At 38.9% G+C, this 22,545-nt stretch overlaps 1 protein-coding gene across 1 annotated transcript in view; it reads right to left on the minus strand.

The window, feature by feature from the left end:
- stxbp5l (syntaxin binding protein 5L) overlaps positions 1-22,545 on the minus strand; it is a 162,906-nt gene that overhangs the window by 78,621 nt on the left and 61,740 nt on the right. The window contains 2 exon segments of the mRNA XM_079666372.1: positions 2,684-2,784; positions 10,949-11,030. Coding sequence (XP_079522498.1) covers positions 2,684-2,784; positions 10,949-11,030 — 183 coding nt within the window.

The raw sequence follows: 22,545 nt of genomic DNA on the forward strand, positions 1-22,545 counted from the left end.
ATCGAAAAATACCGGTATCGATAAGCATTATTTTTATTGGTATCGATAAAATCCTAACGACACCCATCCCTAGTTGGAGTGAATAGAAATTAAATATGACCAGAAAAAATATATGAAAGTCTTCAATCTTATATAATATATTAATCTTAAAGCCCTTAAACATTTTCAAAAGGTATAGGTAGAGAAGTAAAGGAATAATTCGGATTTATTCCCCTAAATGTAATGGAATCATTCCTTTTCATATCGCCCTAGCTTTTGAAATACATTTCCATTGATATGAAGGTTTCTTCACAGAATTTCTGAAAGCACTCTTTGTCAAGATGGCTTTAGTTTAACAAGAAACTGGCTAAAACTTTAAGTTAAAAATAATATTCCTGTGTTAGGAAGATTACTATTACTTACTATTACTTATCAAATACTTGAACTTCTAATAGTTAATAACACTCTCTAAATAATTTGTCAGGTTGATTTCTAAATGGAATATTATTCCTCACGTCTACTTAAATTGATCCTGTGATGGATAACCAAAAAAGCAAGTTAAAGAGCTTTAGCTACAAAGGTACAATGCCAAATGTTTTTATTTTCTTACACAGACTTTTCAAACTTGAATACTTACAACCTTTGCCATGACAGTGATTTAACCACACACCAGAAGTTTGCAATTTTACCCCACGGACAGAAATAGTGGACTTTGTTTCGGAAAGTTTAACAACTGCAGTGGCCAGAGTGAACAACCTGTTTCTATGAATGTTCAGGCAGGAAATTGAGAATATGGCACCATTTGGCACAACCGAGGGAGGGTGTCGTTTCTATCAACTGAGTCACCTCTGTGTATAACCAGAGGCCCCAAAGGTTTTTCCCAGGAAAGCAAATGGGAACTGTTTCGGAAAACCAAGCAGCAGCATCTTGAGGCCATTGTTTGTTATTAAGGTTTAATGGTTAACAGGAAACATTAAGGAGGCTCTGCTAGGAAAACCCCAAGAGCCAAGCCCTTATTTACCATTACATCCGCTATTCTACAAAAGAGGAGATGAAAACATCATAGTTAACCTATATTTTAAATGCTATTTACTTAGCATATGGCCTCTTTTTTCAAGCTTCAAGTATATCAGGGTTTCCATGGCTCAATTCTGGAAGCCATCCACATCTGCAAGCCTCGATAATGAGGTGAAGCATGTCATGGCTCCTGGCATTGCCAAGACCTCTGCAGTTAATTTGGTCTATAATAATGCAAATTAGATTCAACTCGTCTACCTTCATGTCACGGCCTACAGGGCCATCTATTTAAAATATTCCACAAGCTTGTGGCTTAGTGGTTACAGCAAATTCCAAATAACCGCTATGTCCTGTGTTCGATTTCTGGCTTAGGGACCTCTGTTGCATGTCATACCCTTCTCTCTTTCTTCCCCCTCTGTCCTCTGTCAAATAAAGACCAACAGGCAACAAATAAATTCTTCTTCTTCTACCAGCTCTCTTAACTCATGCCAGGTTTTAGCGACCATGTGAAACCTGGATTATGGGTCTCAAGGATTTATTTGGCAACATGTCAACGGAGATGGATTCGGCTGCCTAATAACCACTGGGGAGCCGGCTCTCACAGCCTGTGGTGGTGTTCATGGGGGCGGCTCACGAGACAGAAGGGGTCGCCAGCTGAGAAACAAAGACAGAGCTTCATGCCAGCAGATCTTCTTCCTTAGGTTTGTCAGACAAGGTGAAAAAGGATCAGAGGCAGGACGGAGGAACTGGCCTTGGCCTGTCAACACTTTGGATCCCTTATAAGAGCTAGTGTTAAAAATGCCTGGAAAGTCCTTAGTAGAGGGCTGGTGGGTTGAGGTTTTTTGGGGGCTTATCCTTGCCTTCCTGTGTGATATTGTAAATACTGACCTTGAAGAGACTAACCCATCCATCAATAGCCGCGTTCACACCGCAGTACTTTTCCCACTTTAGTTCCGATATAGTTCCGAAATGTCGCGTTCACACCAAAAAGAGCCGGAACTAAAATTAGTTCATGAGAACCTTTTTACCCCTTTTTCCGTTCCTGCTAGAGAGCAGGGACTTTCATGCGGCTCTCTTGTGAGAAAAGAGCTATATTTCTGATTGGCTGGGCGGATTGCAAACCACGCCCCGTAAAACCCAAAAAAGTGTTGTGAAGCCACCATTTTATTATACTCGCATTAGCATTAGCATTAGCCCAGCGCAGAAACGCAGAGAGACTAAGTTATGGCAACACAAAATAAAACATGGGAGCGGTGGAGATGAGGAGGTGTCGGCGTTCTGGCGATTTACTCGGAAGGCTTCAGTAGAAGCTGCTGGGTGTCCCAGCAGCTTCTACTGAAGCCAGTCCCCAACTCCGGGGACTTCCGGCCGGGGATTTTGGGCGGCAGTATACGCCGTGAAGTTGTTTGCGGCCTGCCAGTAAACCCAAAGCAGAAGAAGAAGAAGTGACGTCAGCGGCTTCATTTGCCTAATCCACCCCCAGGGACTTATTCCGGTGTGAACGCGATCTGTACTTAGTTCATCAGAACTAAAGAGTTCTGATGAACTAAGTTCTCATGAACCTTTGTGGGAAAAGTACTGCGGTGTGAAAGCGCCTATTGAAACAAGGGGTTGAGCGTGTGTGCATGATGTGTGTGAGGGTGATCCTTTGTGTGGATGTGTGTGAGGGTTTTTAATTGATGCTTACCTCTCTCTGTTGAATTTGAGTGAATGGAGGACAGCCGGTCGCCTCTGTCGGAGATTCCACAAGTGAAGCGTGTCATCTGCACAGGCTGTGACCAGCGCCCCCTGAAATAAAAAACAAAAAAGGGAAACATTTGTACCGAATCATTTTACACAGAGGACATCTCGCCCTTTCAAATTAACCCACGTGTTATAGTCCTGGTGGATTGGACTGTGAGCACAAAGTGGAAAAACACAACAGATTCTGGTTTTAAGGCACCCAAGACACACAAAAGATCCAAATAATCTACTTGTTCAAAAACATTTAATTATAGATTATGTTTTATCGTTTGGCGTATAAGAAAAGGTAAGTATGTCCATCCCAGTTCCTCAAAGTCCAAGGTGTTGTATCGGTGTTGTTGTAACAAATACATTTGAGTGTTTATGTGTAAAATAGTTGTTAATCTTTGCAGTTTTATATTGCTTTGTCGAGCTAGCCATCCATCTTAGAGAGAATCTAAAACAGTTTTGGCCAGACATTTAAATGATTAGTTCACCCACATTATGGAAAAGAAAAAGGCATTTAAACATAAAGGAATCCATGGAACCTTGCACTTAAAAAGCGAGTGTTTGAGTTGAACGACTGTAATAAACCAGCTATTATAACATTGTCATTTTAATCAGTGAGTATTTAAAGGTGAACTATGTTGAAATATTGGTGCAAAAACACGTATACATCACAGACATTTTGATGAAAATTGGGAGGGGACATTCTTTTTCAAATGATGTCAGCTGGTCTCCCAGTTCTGAGGATTGTAATTACTGTACATTGTAATTCCCAGTGTGGCTGTGCTACGACGGGAGCCCAGGGAGAATTATCTTTAGATTACAAACGTAATCGCGGGATTAAAGACTGTATAGTGCAGGGGAGGATCAGAACATTCTTCCCCAATGATTTCCATATTGGGGAAGAATCCCCCCTCCCACTCACTGAATCCATCACTTTGTACAGCCTTACTATTTATTCTAAAATACTTTAGTTATTTAAAGTAAGAAGCAAAAGACTGCATTTAAAACAATACAATGCGTTGGGTATTCTGTGGACTATGGAAGCATATTCTTAAAACACTATTGTAACCTGTCCTTTATTATTTCACCCTCATCCATGTTCTAAATTTGATTGAATGACCTTCACTTTTCAGAGCCACCTGGGACTTACATCTCTCTTAAAATTGTGACAGCTAATTCACAAGAGCCTATTAGCAAAGTGAGCGATAAAGCCTTCTCTATGAGATGAACGTAATTGATCCTCCTACGTGTATTCAACAGAGTAGAACGATTTAATGAATAACGTCATTATTTGAGCCTTTTCCACCTACTGCCTCATATTCTTTGACGACCCTTTCTTCAAACATAAAAAAAGTTATGTGATTCTCTTCTCTAGCTGTTTAAAATGTCTCTGATCTGATGATGATTACCTGGCACGAAATTTGGAAATGAAAATGTCTGTTCCCTGCTTTGATTTTCATTTTCATATTAAACCTTACCAAGATTTCAATAATTGTCTTTAAGTTTCACTCTATTTTTCATCATAATTTCACCCTGATTACTTTTATTTTTTAGGAGTTTTCATTCATTTCCTGACTTTCAGCTCCATGTTGCCTTGACCCTAAAGCATAAGGTTGAACAATTCATATTAATCTTATTTTCACAGATTTCAAAAGATACACTGAAGATTGTGATGCTGTTACATGGAAGACTGAAAGGTGGAGCAGTTCGTGAAAAAAAATTACAACAGAACGGTGAGAAAAGAGAACATGAGAGGGAGAAAAGCTCCATTATAGTATCATTCCTCCTGATGCCTGGATGTCAACACAGGCGAAGTGAACAGGCACATTGACATTGCACAGCAGGAGGTAAATGACAAGCAGCCGGGCCAAGAGAAAATTGCCCAACAAAATCATCAAGAAGATCGCTTAAGGAGAGATTATGTGTATGTGGGTTTAAATGATGGAGTATTTGTATACAAACTGAGTTCCCCTTATTGTTTTGCGATACATACTCTTGTAGCAAAGAAGGTATTTTTAAAAGGGATCATTCTAACTTTAGTTACGTACTTTTGATTAGATTTGATCAATGGGAATGCCTGTCTATAGCACTCATTTGTATCAATACGTAGGCCTAATAGAAAGCTTAGTATTTATTTCCTTAAATAATCGTGTTAAAAGTATAGACCAAAATAGCCAGACCTATTACTTGTTTTTTGTATTTAAGAGGGAGAAAAAAGAAGGGAAAAGTAGCATTTCAGATAATAACACTCTGGTCGTTCATCTGGTGCTGCAGGCTAATAGTTGTCAGACCTGAAGTCACTTTAGGTCGTGTCAAAGGTTAATGAGGTGTGTGTCCTGCTGCCTCAATGTGTTAACACCTGTTCCATCTGTCTACTCCTGCTTCTCTTCTTTGTCCTCAACACCTCTTTACAAATGGAGGAAATAGGATTCAACACTGAGTATTAGAGCAGAATGAAAATCTCCAAGGTTTTAATTGATATAAATGTCTGTAAAGTTACAATGAACTTTATGAACATGATAGTGATGGAGCTTGTGGCCTGGGGGGGTTTTGGCGTCCTACTTAGGTAAATCACCAGCGTTTATCATCATTCAAATGAATCACTCTGCTGCAAAGATGACAAATGTTTCCTGTTCTCGGTTTCAAGAAATGTAGGAGGAAAAGGATCTTTATTTATAATATTCAATAACAACATTTCCCAGAAACATGATTTCCCTGCCATTGTTCAAAACATGAATCAACATACCAGTTAGAGTATTAGGAAATCTAAATGCACCTTCACTAAATTCCAGATACTGGCCTCATACCTCATTAGCAGCAGATGGCGAAGTGTTTCAAAAACATAATTTCTTCTCCCTTTCATCAATTTTAAAGCTGTAAAATCTCAAATAATTGTTGATGTTTAGTGTCAGCGATTTATGTACAGACTGATAAAACCAAAAACGACAGAAGAAAGTTTTTGTGACAATAATCAATCATCTCTTGTTGACTTTTACCTATTGAGTACTAGACTGTGTGTTTTGTTTAGAAACGAGCATCTGTACAGCGCTCCTGAGAATGCCTTCTGTAATCCAGCTCTCAGCACGGCACACAGATCCTTCTCACCTTTCCTTACCTAAGCAGTCTCCCACCTCCTCCCCCGCCACCATCCAACCTCATCTGCCGCCAACCCTCAGCAGCCCCCTCAGCCTCTAAGATGTATTATTCATCCACGAAAAATAATGTATTCCAAATAGGCAAACAAACCTGTTAATTAGCCTATTCATGCCTACACCGACACAGTGACAGAAAAGTAAAATTAATATTCTCCTCATCAATAGCAAGAGGCTGAAGAGGACGACGAGATTATGACTGCATAATAAACGATTGACAACTAGACGCGCTGAGAGCAAGAATATACATTAAACATGCACAAGCTCATCATTCACAGGTACCTGCAAGAAGTGGCCTCTTCGGTGGGTTCATACATCTAATGGGAATAAGTCATTACACCTCAGTGGATGTCAAGAGGCTGGCAACTCAACCATTAGCAGGGCCGCCGACAGCCCACACACTGAACCCAAGAGAGGGCATCGGCATACTGCACGGCTATTAGTCACTCTGTCACACCGTGAGAAGACCTACAGGAGGCACGGTGATAGGTGCTTAGTTAGGATAAGGGAGACTGGGGGCAGGGGCGGCGCCAGGGGGGAGCTAGGGGGTGCTGAAGCACCCCCCAGGATTGCCAAAGCACCCCCTAAGCACCCCCAAGAAATATGTTTTGTTTTTTTTTCGAATTTTTAAAAAATATTTTAATTAAATTAAATTAGAAAAATTATTAATTACATCAATGCAAATGTGAAACAAACAAATGTTTGACCAAAAACATAAAGCCAACACAAGTGATTAGGCCAATGGCCAGCACCCATTAGATTTTTGACCTACCCATAGGCTAAATTACTTTGTGACACTTTAGTGACTTCCTGTTAGCTGGAGCGCCAAATTATTTGCTAACAGCAAAGTGACAAATTGGATCGTTTTTTAGTCCTTAGACGTCCACGTGTGGACACTCAATCAAAACCACCTGAAAGCGAGAGGGATTCTGCACATAATAGGCCTCGTGAGTACAAGTAGCTTACTTCTGGCTCTCTGTGTTTCATTCAAGCTCTGCTCTGTGTGTGTGTGTGGCACGAGCCATTTTGTGTGCGTGCGCGAGCACCGGTGGGTCTCTACCGGAGATCGTTGTTGTTAGCATCTGGTGCTAGCTAGCCAAGCTAACGGGTATAAGGAGCTTTTTCAACAACAAAGTGGAGGGAGAACTCTCTCCTGTCAGACTGAGAGTCTCAAATAACCTCAGCTCAGGTGAAGTAAAGGACTCTCAGTGTTTAGATAGTTAACTTTAGTCTAGTTATCTCAGTGGGTCTCAAACGTTTTGTTTTAAAAGGGGAGTGATTTGTAAAATATCTATAAAGAAATAGTAAATCTGTTTACAGTTCTGTTTCATATGTATGTTGAGAGATGTATCCATAGATCTCTTCATTTTGCTCTCAAAGTGCACCAGATTGATGCTTTTAACTTCAATATGTAAAAAGAAATCGTCGGTAGCATTTCAAAATGCAAGATGGGGGGGGGGGGGGGGGGGGGGGGTGTGCTAGTGGACCGGAGCTGTTAGATTAACACATTAACATGCTTATATTGTAGTTCTAAGTGCAATGCCTTGCGGCCTGTAGCACCATCCTTGATGGAGCATATGTGTGGGCAGGAAAGGAGTGAGCAGAGAGTAGAGTAGTTGTCAATTTTTGTTCTGTTTTCTGTGACTATCTGCCTCACCCTGTCAGACTTTCAGTTGCGCGCGCTACTAAAGAGACGTGTTACCATGGTAACCAAACAATGGTTCAGCTGTATTAAAGTCCGAGTGGAAACAGTTGTGTGTAAATCTGATTTTGTGAGAAATCGGGAGAAATGCGGGAGAAATATGACCCCGGGAGGAAACCGGGAGAGGGCAATGAAATCGGGAGTCTCCCGCGAAAATCGGGAGGGTTGACAAGTATGAGTTGCAGTAGAAAATTCAACTGTAGCGCTGGTGCATTAATGGGAAACCCTTAAAGTTTGAGCACCCTCTATGAAACGTCAAGCTACCCCACAGCACCCCCAAGAGAAAATCTCTGGCGCCGCCACTGACTGGGGGTATATGCACATATGTAGCAGACAAACACAAGCAAACAGACATAAACACACACACACACACACACACACACACACACACACACACACACACACACACACACACACACACACACACACACACACACACACACACACACACACACACACACACACACACACACACACACACACACACACTCTATGCACACACTACTGACTGCAGACAGTAGGCAGTGGTACTTAGATCTTATTCAGCTTTCATTTTTTTGGTAAAAGCTAAATAATTACTAAAAACTAAACTTACTCAGTGTGCGGATTTTTGGGCTGTACCCGAATATCCGAATATTCGTTCGTTGGAGTACTATTCGGGTTTCAATTTCATTATTCGGATATTCGTTTTGTTTGTTTTTTCCCCGTTTTTTTTTCAAATTGAATTTATTATCTCCAATATCAACGTAAGAGCTTGTGCCTCTTCGGGGGGTGCTAACACTTAACCATAAACGTTATCGTTTACTTTCTCCGTCTTTATATGTAGATATTACTTTTCTCCGTTAATCTCCGTCATGTTTCCAAAGCAACAACAAATTCCTGTCAACTGCACTAACTCTACTTCAAAATAAAAGCATCTCCATAAATAGGAAGCCAAGCCAAATTACACTTAAGCTACAACTGCAACGAAAGTAACACAATGCGATATCCTTTTCAATTTCAAAGAACACAAATTGGGTTACATTAACAAATAACTATAAAACAACAATGCTGTAGAATAACAAAATGAATGCCGTGAATAAACCGAAATACACGTGTTGAACTGGTTCGCGAGCCCGAAAAATGGTATTCAGGGCAGCCATAGTGGATTTTGCTGATAATACATACTGTATCACTGGATTATATTTGAATCTTGCAGCTGACAATATTACTGACTTGTTATACATCCAGGTAACTAAATCTATAATATACATCATAATTCTTAAAATGTTTTACATTTTGTACTAATAATAAGAACATGCAAAGTAACTGCTAACTAAAACCATCACATACATGTTGAGGAATAAAAAGTACAATACTTGTATGAATTAGCATAAAATGGATAAAATAATTGCAAGTACATCAAAATTATACTTTTTTTTAAGTGAGCGTTTTATTCACTACTTTAATTTTTTTCAACATATTACATCATTTTGTATTTCTTCCAAAAAAATAATGAAGAAAATGTATAAACATAAAAAGTGGATGAAAGTTGGTTGTCATCACATATTATATTGCATCCCCACTCACACAAGCATCTAGATCAGGGGTCTCAAACTCAAGGCCCGGGGACCAAATCCGGCCCGCGACTTCATTTTCTGTGGCCCCGCAAGAGCTTGCAAATAATATAATAAGTTTATTATATGGTTACATGCCACTTTACAGAAGCAGGTTGCTCATAAACTACATGTCCCACAATGCATCTCGTTTTGTGACATGCGCACTGAAGAGACTTGCAATTATTTGCCCTGGACTTCTGCTCTCAGACGTAGTTAATTACTAAGTTATTATCCCATCCGATAATAATCCAATTCAGAGGCAATAATGTAATATAATACATTATTTGACATGTATATTATATATTTATATAGTTACAACCCTTTGAGTGCAACCTTTATGCGAATGTGGCCCGCGATGAAATTGAGTTTGACACCCCTGATCTACATACTTGCAAAATTGTACTTAAGTATAGTACCTGAGTAAATATATTTAGCACCCACAAACATGTGGGTGCTTACACACTTAGTCCCACACAAATACTCACACAGGCCTAAAAAGTCAATACCTGTCACACAAGCACAATCACAGCCCTCTTCAGGCCCATCCACCTCCATTTGCCTCAGACACATCACAAGTAGGCGAATGAGTGAATGAGAGGTGGGCTGAAAGAGCCAGTGGGCTTGAAAAGAAACAGAGTGGGCAAGGAAAAGGAGCCGAGAGAGGCAGCAAGAGCACGTAGATTACAGCGGAATAAAAGAGAAACAAGAACGAGAAAGACAAAGGAAACGCGGCTTTGTGTTCTTCACCCGTTTGACTCGCTTATGCTCTTTGACTTACAAGAGGGGCTTTTTCTCTAATATAACCACCGTATTTTGTTAGTAAACAGTCAGTAGGGGAAAAAAACAGTGAGAGATCTTATTTTAGGCCGAGAGAAACCAATCAATATCCTTCAATAAGTCATGTTCATATGGTCATGATCCTTAGGCAGGCTAAATAGTTTATTATAGTGTGTAGGCTCCTGCCAATCTCTATCAACAGAAGTATGTTTGAGTACAGGTAAGCCAGCGTCCACAGGCAACAACTAAAGGGTAGATAAACAGATAAGAAAGCATTTGAGTTTGTTTCAAACTAATATGTTCGACTCATTTGGAACACTTCTTATCAATCTTAAAGAAATTAATTCAAGACAATCAGTTGAATTGACAAAATAAACCAATTGTGAAAAAGGAAAAGATCAGTTTATGCACAGAAATACTGGGCTTGCATCTTTCATTTGATTGTTACCATATATATCTTTGTGAGCTGCAGAGCCCTTATGTGGCTGTAGGTGAAATAATCTTCATTAATAAAGATAAGTGTTTTTTTAGACAGGTCAAATAAAATACCTGCTGTGATCCCACTGCAGCAGCAAAGTGTGGCTTTCCATTTACACATAAGGCACAGCAACGCAACTTTATGATTATTAAAAACCTATTTTTCTCTCGACATTTAACAACAACACTTGGGGGGAGAATTTACGTTGCTTCCGTGTCACTGCAAAGTGCATCCCAAAATAAATTGGTCTGTGCTGATAAACTTTATTTTTCGTCTTATTTGCATGTCCCTAAAGCTCCACAAATCAACTTCTTTTTTTTTAAATCAATAAAAAAAGGGTCCTTCTATGGGTAACTAACTTGCAGCAGCTACATCTCAAGAAGAAAACTTCATGGTGCAAAGAAGAAGACATTTGGACCCAGGAAGTGGACATGTGGATATGCTAAAGAGTTCAGTCGTACAGCTTTAAAAAAATCACAGCTTAACAAAATCATGCTCATGGAGTGTGGCTTACCTCATTGATGAGGAACTGCAGTTGAAGAACAGCTGATCCACTCTCATGCTGACAGTAGCAGTCCACTCCGGGTCGTCCCAGTCTGATGACATCACAGAGTCAAGGAAATGTACACAACAAAGTTGAAGGCAAAAACAGAACACATGTATGTGTTAGTGATTGATGTGCACGGAAAATGAGAGACAACATATTCAACACTTTAAGTACACTGCACCAGAGGCTGAAGAAGTTTTCAGATCTTAAGTAAAAATGTTTTAACAAGTATAAGCATATAAATATACTTTGTTGCAGTAAAGTTGTAGATAGCTTTAATGAGGTTTTATACTGCCACATATCTTAATCGTTGATAGTATGCCATAATTCATTAGTTGCTTACTAATATAAAACTGCAAAGTAAGTAGTCATCTAGTCAAATAAATGTATTGAGTAAAAGGTAAACTAATTGCTTTTAAATTGTAGCAGAATTGAAGTATGAAGTAACATGAAATGGAAATACTCAGGGAAAGATGTTTGTGTCGAATGAGAATGAGCATGCACCAACTGTGGCTGCTCAGAAACTGCTTGTGCCGCTGGTCTTGTATCAGCAGCCAGGTGGTATCAATTAAAATCCAGTCATAATGGAAGTCTGGATTTTGAAAAGTTGCATTGAGATGCTTGAGGTTTGCTGACACCTCTACTGGGCCTCTCTTCACATCTCGGGAAATCAAGTTTGGAGTGAAACCTCTGTGCAAGCACTGATGAGGAGGAAAACAGGTCTGCGCCTGGCTCTGCACTTCACATCTACGAAGGCTTCCAGGAAATGATTCTTGTTTATTTTCCTCCAATCGTCAGAAAGAGAACACCTTTCAAATAGCCAATGTACTTTTTTCAATTTGTTAAATTTTAAAAAGGTGAAGCCCTTATGGTAGAGGTTTTGATTGATAGACGTGGTGATTGAGAGATTACCAGACAATACTAAAGTATCCAAAGCTTAAAGGAGCCCTATTATGCTCATTTCAGGTTTCATATTTGTATGTTGTGCCTCTACTGTGACATTCATGTTCAAAAAGCTCTTTATTTTCCTCATACTTCTGCAGCACCTCTTTTCACCCTATGTCTGAAAGCAGAGCCCAGTCTGCTCTGATTGGTTAACTGGCCAGCTCTGTTGTGAATGGTCAACTGCTTCGAGATGTTCTGCTCCTTAGCCTATCAAATATAATGTGTTGAAGTGCTAACCAATAAACACGTGAGTGGTACATAGTGATGTCACAATGTTAGGGTATAGTTTCAGGCTGGGGGGAGTGTGTGAGAGAAACTCCCTCTGGAACTTTGGGATTTCAGTCATGCATCAAAACCTATATAACACACTATGTGAAAACCCTTATTTCCAACATGTTGCCAACAAATTAGAAATCTTAGAAAACAGAATCAAAAAGCATGTGACTACAATTACAAAAAATACATTAAATATCCTACAACAAAACTAGGGCAGCTTTAATTGCAACATCATTGCAAATTGATCAAATCATCTTAAACCCTGTTCCAAAGCCCCTCTTATATTTAAAGACTTAATATGTAGCAAGTGGCTCAACTGTAAAATAAGGAACTTCTGGCTACAACATTCACCGTCCTAGGCGAACGCACACTGTCCCTGGTATTATAGTTATGCTGAGTATGGACCATTGTTATCTGACAATACAAATATTCAGGAGCATACTCATTGATGTTATTGTGCATAATGTACTGGCAGCAGTCCTACCCTCCTTAGGAATGTATTACTGCCAACATGAGTTTGAGGAGATGTTGTTCATAAATACAGAATAATGTTTTGCATCATTTGCAGTTTCCTACAAGGTATAGCTGTCACACTGCCAAGCAGAACATGCATAATGGAAATGACAGCGTATCAATGATTACAAGGGAAGTTTCCTGAGAGAAAAGTCTAAATGCCTAGTGCCATGAAAAAGGGACTTGTGTTTGCATTTAGATATTATTTTAACAGCAATCCATTCACAGGCAAGTTCTTTTTCCAATATCATTCCACAACTAATTCACCAATAAATATATTGTAATATACATGTTAAATATTATAGCACAATATTCAAAATGTAACTTAATTTCCTATATCTATATTTTATCTGATTTAATTTGATCTTTTATTGGACATTTTACTTTACCAATTTAATTTGTATAAATATCTTTATTGCATTTTAATTGCACATAGTTTAACTTTACATGTTTATATCAATCGTTTTGTTATAATCTTTCATTTATATTTTATGTATTTTTATTCTAGTCTAGAGAATACTATATTGACAGAATGTGGCAGTTTGGTTAATAACAGGTGTGGTTACCAGAGGAAGTGAAATCCTCAAGCGCATCCTTCAAAGCAGGTGGAAAGCAGCAGGTGGAGGATATGACACAACATGAAAGCAGAGCCAGTTGGATCTGGTACAGTAGCAGTTATTTAATCACTACATGTTCACAAGTCACTGTACTGGCAGCAGAGCTCGAGGTACAGCGCAGAAGCACATATGACCCATCCTAGATCAAAATGACCCTATTATGTCTCGCAAATTGCCACCATTGTTCTTCTTGTAAAACGGATGAGCCTAATAAAGTTAGAAAGTATTTATATTTCAATGAAAAAAAAACTAATATTTTCAATATATTCTAGACATTTTCCTCCTACAAAAAACGACCAAATAGGTTGATAGAGAGGCGAAGGCCCTCCCTTTCCGGGGGAGCTCCATGGGACCTTATTTCGGAAAAAGTATGTATTGAAGTCAATGGCGAGAGAAGGATTATCTTTCGATCCTGTTTGAATTGTGCCACGAATTACCATGATGTTTGTCAATTTAAAAGATAATTTTGGAAGTCAAAAAAATAAAAATGTGTCGTAAAACTGTGAAATAACACTTTTTTTTGTGTGAAACCGCTAAATGAACTACATCTCCCGTCTTGTACCACATTTCACTTTTTTCTTTCAGAATGAGGCGAAAAGTATTAAAAGAGGTGAAAATCACTCCAAGTCTGGGCATGTTGAGAGCTGTACATACACACAAGGGGAGTTAGTCGGTTCCGTCTTGAGCCAGCATGAGGGACCGGGATTCTGGGATTTGTAGTCTTTCTTGTTGCGTATTTTTCATAGACTTATATTTCAAACTATAGATCCTACATCTCCACTTGACGTGGATTCTAAAGGTATAATATACACTTCTCGCTAGAAATCTAATCAAAAGCATTTTAATGGCCAAACTATCCTACAATTTTGGATTATTTGTGAATATACGACCCTCTGGAGCGTTTGCAGTCAACGGGAGCACTAGAGGTCGAAAACGTTCAAACGTGATCATAGGTCGTAATAAGCGCTTGAACAATCGACCTATTTGGTTGTATGAGTTGAAGGACTTGTTGATTCAAGAAGCTACACTGAAGTGACCACTTTCTTTTAATTTATCTTTATATTTATCTATATTTTATCTTATAACACCTACTGTACTGTAGTTACGATTGTCTACTCCCTTAGATGTGTCTTTATGTGTGTAATATATTTTTTTATTAATAAGTGCTTACCTTTTTACTAAATATGTTAGTCTATTCTTTTATTTTGCCTTTTAATTCCTCCGTCTACTTTGTTGTAACATTGTAAGTTGCCCTGCTGTGGGTCACTAAAGGATTTCTGATTATTTCAGTTACCTGTTATTTACCCGTGTTCCTTTCAGAGATGTATGTCCTCCTCACTTGGCTTCAACTGCTACCCACACCTTGCAAACAGCCCGGGGCAACAGGATTGTGTAACATTTATGAGCCACAATCCAATATTTCGCTTCAGTTGTCAGACAAAGCAGAACAAAATTGAGAGGTAGAACAAAATGTGTGTTTAGTTTGAATGAAACACGATATGAGTAATGATAGAGAGTAGGAGGCTACGGAACGGAGGTTTAACCTGCTACGTGGCTGAGAGGAGGAGGAAGAAAAGACATGTAGCTGCTCTCCTGTTGTTTTGGATTTTTGGTGTGGACACAGATGTTTTGAAGCGGGATATTATCACATGTTAATAATATTTCAGATATGTCTATGTCAGTTGGACAGCACATCAAGTTATAATGTAACTCTTGCAATATTATTGTATTATAACAAATATTATTATTGTATTCTTATTATATTAAATATATTGTAAAACACTGATTTCTATATATTTATTGTTGTTATTATATATTGTACAGTACAGTGTGCACATGTGCTCTTTTAATACTTATGTTTATATAAAATACTTTTTTCAACTTATCTTTTATTACACCATTTACTTCAACTTCTTATGTTTATATCACAATTTTTATTTTATTTTAAAACGGTGAACTGAACCTAAATTCCCCCCAAGCATAAATAAAGTATACGGATTCCGGTTATTGCTAAATGACAGAAAGTATAAATCTTGATTCTGAACAGTGTGTTCAGCAATGTTTGACATATTGCAGATATGACGGAGAAGTCAATCAGAAAGCCAACAGATTGATAGTATGCAGAGTGAGCACATCAAATTTCACAATGCAGTGTGAGAGCATCGGTGCAGAAACAACCAGACAGTCTTGCTAGACTGACTTATCTACAGCAGCAGCCGCAGCCATGCACTCTGATATGTGGATTGTTGAACCAGACTACAGATCTCAGGTGCACTGAGGAGGAAAGACTCCAGACAGCACATGACCTTAGGCAAAAGTTCACTTTCAGTCTGTAAAATTCTTCACTTTTGTAAAAGAAAAAATCCAAAAAAGAAAGGTGGAAGTATTTTTTTTTATTGCTGCATTGAAGACTTTTTCTGGGTACATTCTGGATTGTTCCTGAGATGGAATACTGTATATGGGTTGTGCATTTAACATTTACAATATACAGATCAAATGCACAATAAAGGCTCTTTGAGCATGTTTCTCTCAGTGATTGTGCTGTTATGTTAAATGTTTGTTATTTGTTTTTCATGTATTGTGTCTTGATATTTGTCCATGTTGGTGTTACACATGGAGCTGCTGGGATGCAAGTCAAATTTCAGACTTGATCTGACCATTAAAGTATCATCGTATCGTATATCTTTAGTGCTTTCAGAAATCATTTTCAAGTTAAAAATACTTATTTGAAAATGTAGAAAGTCCATTATCTTTGTAATACATTGAACAAGGAAATGGAAAATATGTTGGCATTTATTTTAACATATCTATGATAGGCGTTGTTAGTGCCCAGTGCCACACATTGTGTTATTTATAACAACTTCCTCATGCAATTACCAACAGCACAATGGCTGGATTATGGTCAAAGCTACTTTGATAACCCCCTGGACGGTTGTGCTAAAGCCACAATCTTGTATTTGTTTCCCGTTTGCTGGGAAAAGAGATTTGTCAAGAGCTAGTTTGTAAGTGTCACACTTTAATACTGTGACGAGATAAGGGGACAGGTCTGAATGCGTCGGATCAGGTTTATTTACAGAATCGTACAGAAATTAAGTAGTTGTTACCAACACCAATAACATTTCACCAATCTTGATAGCCATATGGACACCATATAAATGCTTGGATTTCTATTGTAATATCAGCATCAAATTATTTTTAGGCCGGACGTTTTTTTAACTCAGTATGACCTTCCACCACTTTGCTGGGAAATAAAAGTAAAACATGTTTTTTTCCCGTTGATGTAAGCCCCGTTGCTCTGTCTGTCCTTTTTTCTCACTTCCATCCAAATCTACATCAGCGGGGGGGGGTTTGTCAAACGCAAATATTAAAGCTCATTTGGAGTAGGGAGGCCTTTTGTGCTTATGCGCCCACGTCGAGACGCCACACAGAGAAAAATCAGTTTTGGACCTGTAGTGATACAATGAGCTCGGGCAACAGGCCTGTCCACTCAGTCAAGCAGTGTGTTATTTTTCCTTGCAATACTCACACACTGGGGGACTTGTAGCACAAAAAGCTTAAATCAAATCATGCAAGGAGTGTTTTACAAAAGTATATGTCATATTTTTCGTTATTTAAATGTCTTCTTACAAAGCTCCTCAGTCCCGTAACAGGTAGCAGTTTAAAAGTTGGTTATATCATTGTTCTGTTGTTCAGAGCTGTGAAGGAATGAGTCCTAAACCACAGATTTAGTTAGCATTTTAACACTTCTGGGTTCCCTCGTCTTGACATCAATATTTTTTTTAAATATGTTGATGTTTTTTAAAGATGTCTGAAGTTTGCAGAGTATTTGTTTATCTGTTTCTGAAGATATATATTCTATAGTATGCTATGTTGTCTTGCTCTGGCCTGATTCTTGTTTTGTTTAAACAAAGGAAACAGGGACGTTCAGCAGATCAGCACTGTGGCCAAAGAACCTGGGGGGAAATCACTTAACATGCAATGAGTCTCTGAATCAGTCACTCAAGAAGGGGGCACTGGTGTGTGTGTGTGTGTGTGTGTGTGTGTGTGTGTGTGTGTGTGTGTGTGTGTGTGTGTGTGTGTGTGTGTGTGTGTGTGTGTGTGTGTGTGTGTGTGTGTGTGTGTGTGTGTGTGTGTGTGTGTGTGTGTGTGTGTGTGTGTGTGTGTGTGTGTGTGTGTGTGTGTGTGTGTGTGTGTGTGTGTGTGTGTGTGTGTGTGTGTGTGTGTGTGTGTGTGTGTGTGTGTGTGTGTGTGTGTGTGTGTGTGTGTGTGTGTGTGTGTGTGTGTGCTTGATTCAAGGGCAGACTTAAAGGGAATGGTTGGCGACAGACCCAAATCATCTCTCTGACAGTCTGGATCATTCTCTCCCTGACAGGCAAGCCTTTGTACACATCCCATTCAAATTCACATCACATTGGGGCCGCATCAAAACACATAATATGCTGTCAAAAGCACAAAGCTGATGTGAGGGTGAAGTCGCCTACATCCATACAGAAGACAAAAACTATTGCTGCCGGCTGACAAGAAACAACGTAGAAATAAAAAATTAGAAATTGTTGGACCTGTTTGTTGCAATTGGTGATTGCTTCATTTAAAACCAGTCGAGGACAGCCAATACATGTCATGAATGGACAATTGTAATACTGAAATGTGGCTTTGTATGCACAATTGCTTGTTTAAACTACAGCTTTATCTCCCGCAAGATATCCTTAAAGTAATACAGTTGTAACATCTATAAAGTGCTGGTACAGTATAACCAGATTGGTGAGCCTTAAAGAAAACACAGCATGGGATAGCATGTCATGTCAAAAGGATAACTGTGATGTGTATGTGTAAGTGTAACGAGCCATGCCCAGCATTGTTGGTCAACTACCTCTGATTACCTTATCAACAACAACTACAACTTTATATTATTTATCACCAGCTTACCCTGCTGTGGATCAAAACATAATTTGGTTCATATCAAAAATAAACACCAATACTGAGTTTGTAATATTCTCAGCAGGAAACACGAACACATAAAGTAAGGTCACCGTTAGAAACAATGGAAATGTTGTTTGTCCTATGCATTAATTACTTGTTGAATATTTAAGCAAACATGGATTAATGAGGAATGGAACATCAGCTACTTAAGAGGGCTCTCACCTACATGATATTTGATGAGCAAACACCGGAACAAAGCATAATGAGCTTTGTACAATCTTATACTTAAATTTGATATACAGTATATCAGACGTGGAGACATCACACCAAGCACTTCATTTTGGTCAGCTTGTTTTTACAGTGATGAATAACTGCTGGCTGTAAGCATGGGTTTTCTTAATCACAAAATAATCAAACCTGAGGATCGGTTTTACCTAGAGTTGGTTCAAATTAAATGTACACTCCTTACAAGCTCTACTTTTCGTTCAGTTTGGAGAAGGCTTTGGATAGATGGCAATGTTCACTGCCTCACTGCGCTTTGAAGATAGACCTTCGGGAACTCTAATGAGCAGTAAATTGCTATTTCAGACACATACCAATCCTAATTTTAGTTTCACTCACAGGTTTAGCACACAGGAGGCACACATATTTGCAAGTAGATTTGCATCACCCACCACGGAAAAACAACAATTGTATACAACTTAGTGCTTGGACAAAACATTACAAGCCATTTAGCATAGGGAAAGTTATGTTGCACCCTGGTTGGAGGCTTTAATTGTATCAATTATCAAATGCGTCATCCCAGAACACAGAATATGTTCAGGCACAGCCTATGACTGTATTGTGAGCAGCTAAGGCCTTGGATTCAGGGAATTGAGCATTATTCACACTAAATTGTTATTTGAGAAACTAGTATGTTTGCCAAATACAGTGGTTAGTCCTCAACCTAAAAATGTGGGTTGAATAAAAACAATGACAAAATAAATGATACTTGATATGATAGCCATGTCCTGAAAATGAATAATGCCGTTTCTTTATTTCCACTTCTTCTACAAGGGTTATCAACATGTAAGGAGGGTTATTGTGGACAGGGACATGTGGCTTACAGTCTTATCTAACGATCAATGTTTAGCCAACACGTGTCTATTTAACACCCCTTTAAGTGGCTTGTTTCACAATAACTCAGCTTAAAACAATAACAAGTCAGATGGAGACCAAGCCAAGGTTAAAATCATTTGTGTCTGACATATAAGTGACAGTTGTCAATTCAGCCGAAAATTATAATCCTATCAGGGACCCTTGAATTGTATTATTTTATTAATAAATCTGTGCAGTAGTCATCAGAACTGGTAATGTGCAGTAACAAAAAGCCAGTTGCTAAACAACACCTGTCAGTTAAGTAGACACTTGCCACTAAATAATTGAGAGAAACAAGCAGACTTTTGTTTTTAAAGAGAGAAATTGTAATATATAGATTTCAATAAAGTTGGGGTCTTTACGGAGCCAGTTACAGTCACTGCAGTTTTATGCTCAACCAAAAGGTACCAACTATTTCCAGATTTTAGGTGCATCTTTTTTTTAATATGATATGCTCATTCTCACAAACTTTACTTCACAAAACTGAAACAAATGCCAGCCCACAGCTCTGCTCGAGCCCCTGTCAAGCATATAAAAGCTATAAATATGCGATGACGTTAATGTTGATGACTAAGTGTACTAAAGGAACAAGCCTTCAACACATCTTTTATGTAACATACAATTACTGTTGTGGCACTAACTGAATGAGATTATGAGTCAACGGCATGCTAGTGACATCAGTCTCATTAAAGAGGCGGTAGTTGGAAAGCAATGCAGGCAGAGACCGATGTTGAGGATGGGACAGCGTTGATTCAGTATTAATGTTGACCCTGTAACCAGAGATGGTAACATGACTAATGCTCTGTCTTTGGGGCTGAATGATGAAGACAGCCATGTTTAATCTGCAGTGTCTGGTTTGCTTTCAATACCTGACAACTGAATTACAGTCACCTTGTATTATCATCTTGTTCTTTAACCTCCACACCACTTTATTTATCTCCATTTAAAAACAGTGGGTGGAGAATTTGGTCAATTAAGGACACTAAAATGCCTGGTATTTAATGTATTAACAGTGTCCATAAAAATGTTGTATGTCCATATGCTCATACCATATGATACTAATGTATGAGATATGTCAGGGCAGGGTTTATTAATACGTGTGATCTATGCAAAAGCACCTTATGGATATGTACTGTGATGTGATGGCTGGCAAAGTGTTTTCAGCCTTTAACACCTTGATTGGTGTAATCACAAATGGAGCATGTGACTCAAATGGAGCATATGTGACAAACATGTCCCATGTGGACAATGTTCCTGTCTCAAGTGTGTCTCCTTTTGTGGAGTGTTTGAACAAATCTCGGGCAGCATCTCACATTATGAGGTTGGAATGTCCATAAAGATAAAACATTTCCAGCAATAACTTCTCCATTTGGTCCAATGAGCAACCAAAATGCAGTATAATACATACAATGTTTTGATTGGGTCTGATTGGCAAACAACCATTTTTGTGTTGAAAATCACAAACTGTGAACACCAAGTATAAAAGGAGCTGAGATGTGTTGGTTAAGTACAGCTGAAATAAATGATTGGGTGATTCAGTGATTGCAGTAGACAACACCCATAATTTTTTCTAGACTGTGATTGCTGCCTATTCCTCTGTGTAATTTAACTTTAGAAGAAGGGCTGATTAACCTGCAACTAATAATCAAGTAAAAGACATATTCACTGTATACATGTCTGCCGTTTACTTCACAATTAAGCTTGATATAATCTCTGATTAGATAACGTTTGGATTTCCACAGCACTATGGTAGGGCCTACAGACATATGTACTCATATATTTTTCCAAGTTTCCAAGATAATTACATAATTCTGCAAATAGTTGTTTTTCCCTCAAATGTTTGTTAGTCAATGACAGGAGCCTGGATTAACCAGTCCTGAACTCCGATATCATCATGTGTTTGTATTCATTACAACTCAAGCACTGCAGCTTGAGAGTCAACTCTTACACTCACCATCCAACATAATTCACATCAACATAGCACCGCCAGCATCACCAGCTACCGGTTTTTCTTTTGCAGAGGTGTCTTTGTTCTAATATCAGGCATCTGAGCTAATCAGCATCTCTATGGTGCCCTCACCTGAGCGCCCCCATTTAGAGAATTGGCTGCAATCGCATCACAGCACTTTGAATTGCCTTGTGTTGAAAGGTGCTAAATAAATAAACTTGCCTTACCTTGCAAAACGGAAGCCAGGTTTTAAAACACAGGAACCCCAGCATGTGTTAAAGAAGCTATCATATTTCTCCCCAAGCAGTGGTTTTAGTATTAATGGTTGGGTAGTTGTTCAAAGGGCTGACATTAGAATTGGATCTTGATTAAAGCCATATAATTCCTCATCATCGCACAGCAGTGTTTTTCTTCTCCAATCTATCCCAATGTGAGAGCTTCTCATTTTAATTTGGCCTGCTACCCACTCATCCGCCCCGTCTCCCCCATCCACACGAACAATCTCCCCTTGATCCTGTGTGAATCACAATTACTCTTGCCCTACCTCAAGTGCTGCTTCTCCTCTGTTTGTGTGTGAATGAAGAGGGTGCATAATAACAGTTTTGTGTGTGTTAAATAATGCTGCTGAAGCAGTGGGACACAGCTGGGCAATTTAGATTTGAGTATAAACATCTCACAGCAGAGTGGATACAGAACAAGTGTGTGTGTGTGTGTGTGTGTGTGTGTGTGTGTGTGTGTGTGTGTGTGTGTGTGTGTGTGTGTGTGTGTGTGTGTGTGTGTGTGTGTGTGTGTGTGTGTGTGTGTGTGTGTGTGTGTGTGTGTGTGTGTGTGTGTGTGTGTGTGTGTGTGTGTGTGTGTGTGGCTGGCTGGTGGTTTGTGTTGGTACATACTGTATACAGTACACTGTTTTCTCAGTGGCAGCGTTGGCAGATAGTTCCACCACTGTCTCATAAAACTTTGTGAAATAGACTTGATCTCTTATGTGCAGGTGATGCTCTAAAAAACGAGTCATCCACGATAAAATAAATAACACAGAAATATAAAATCAAACGTAAATGTATGGTATGATCATCTTCGCTACAGGAAAAAAAAAAGTGTTTTGATTTTGTGCTACTGTTAACCGGCTGTCTGAGTGTATTCAAACAATTGTATTCATGGCAGAGATTCCGGCAGCATGCATGATGTCATATACGTATGGTTGGGTGAAG

Source organism: Notothenia rossii, assembly GCF_949606895.1.
Source record: "Notothenia rossii genome assembly, chromosome: 2".
Classification (NCBI taxonomy): Eukaryota; Metazoa; Chordata; class Actinopteri; order Perciformes; family Nototheniidae; genus Notothenia; species Notothenia rossii.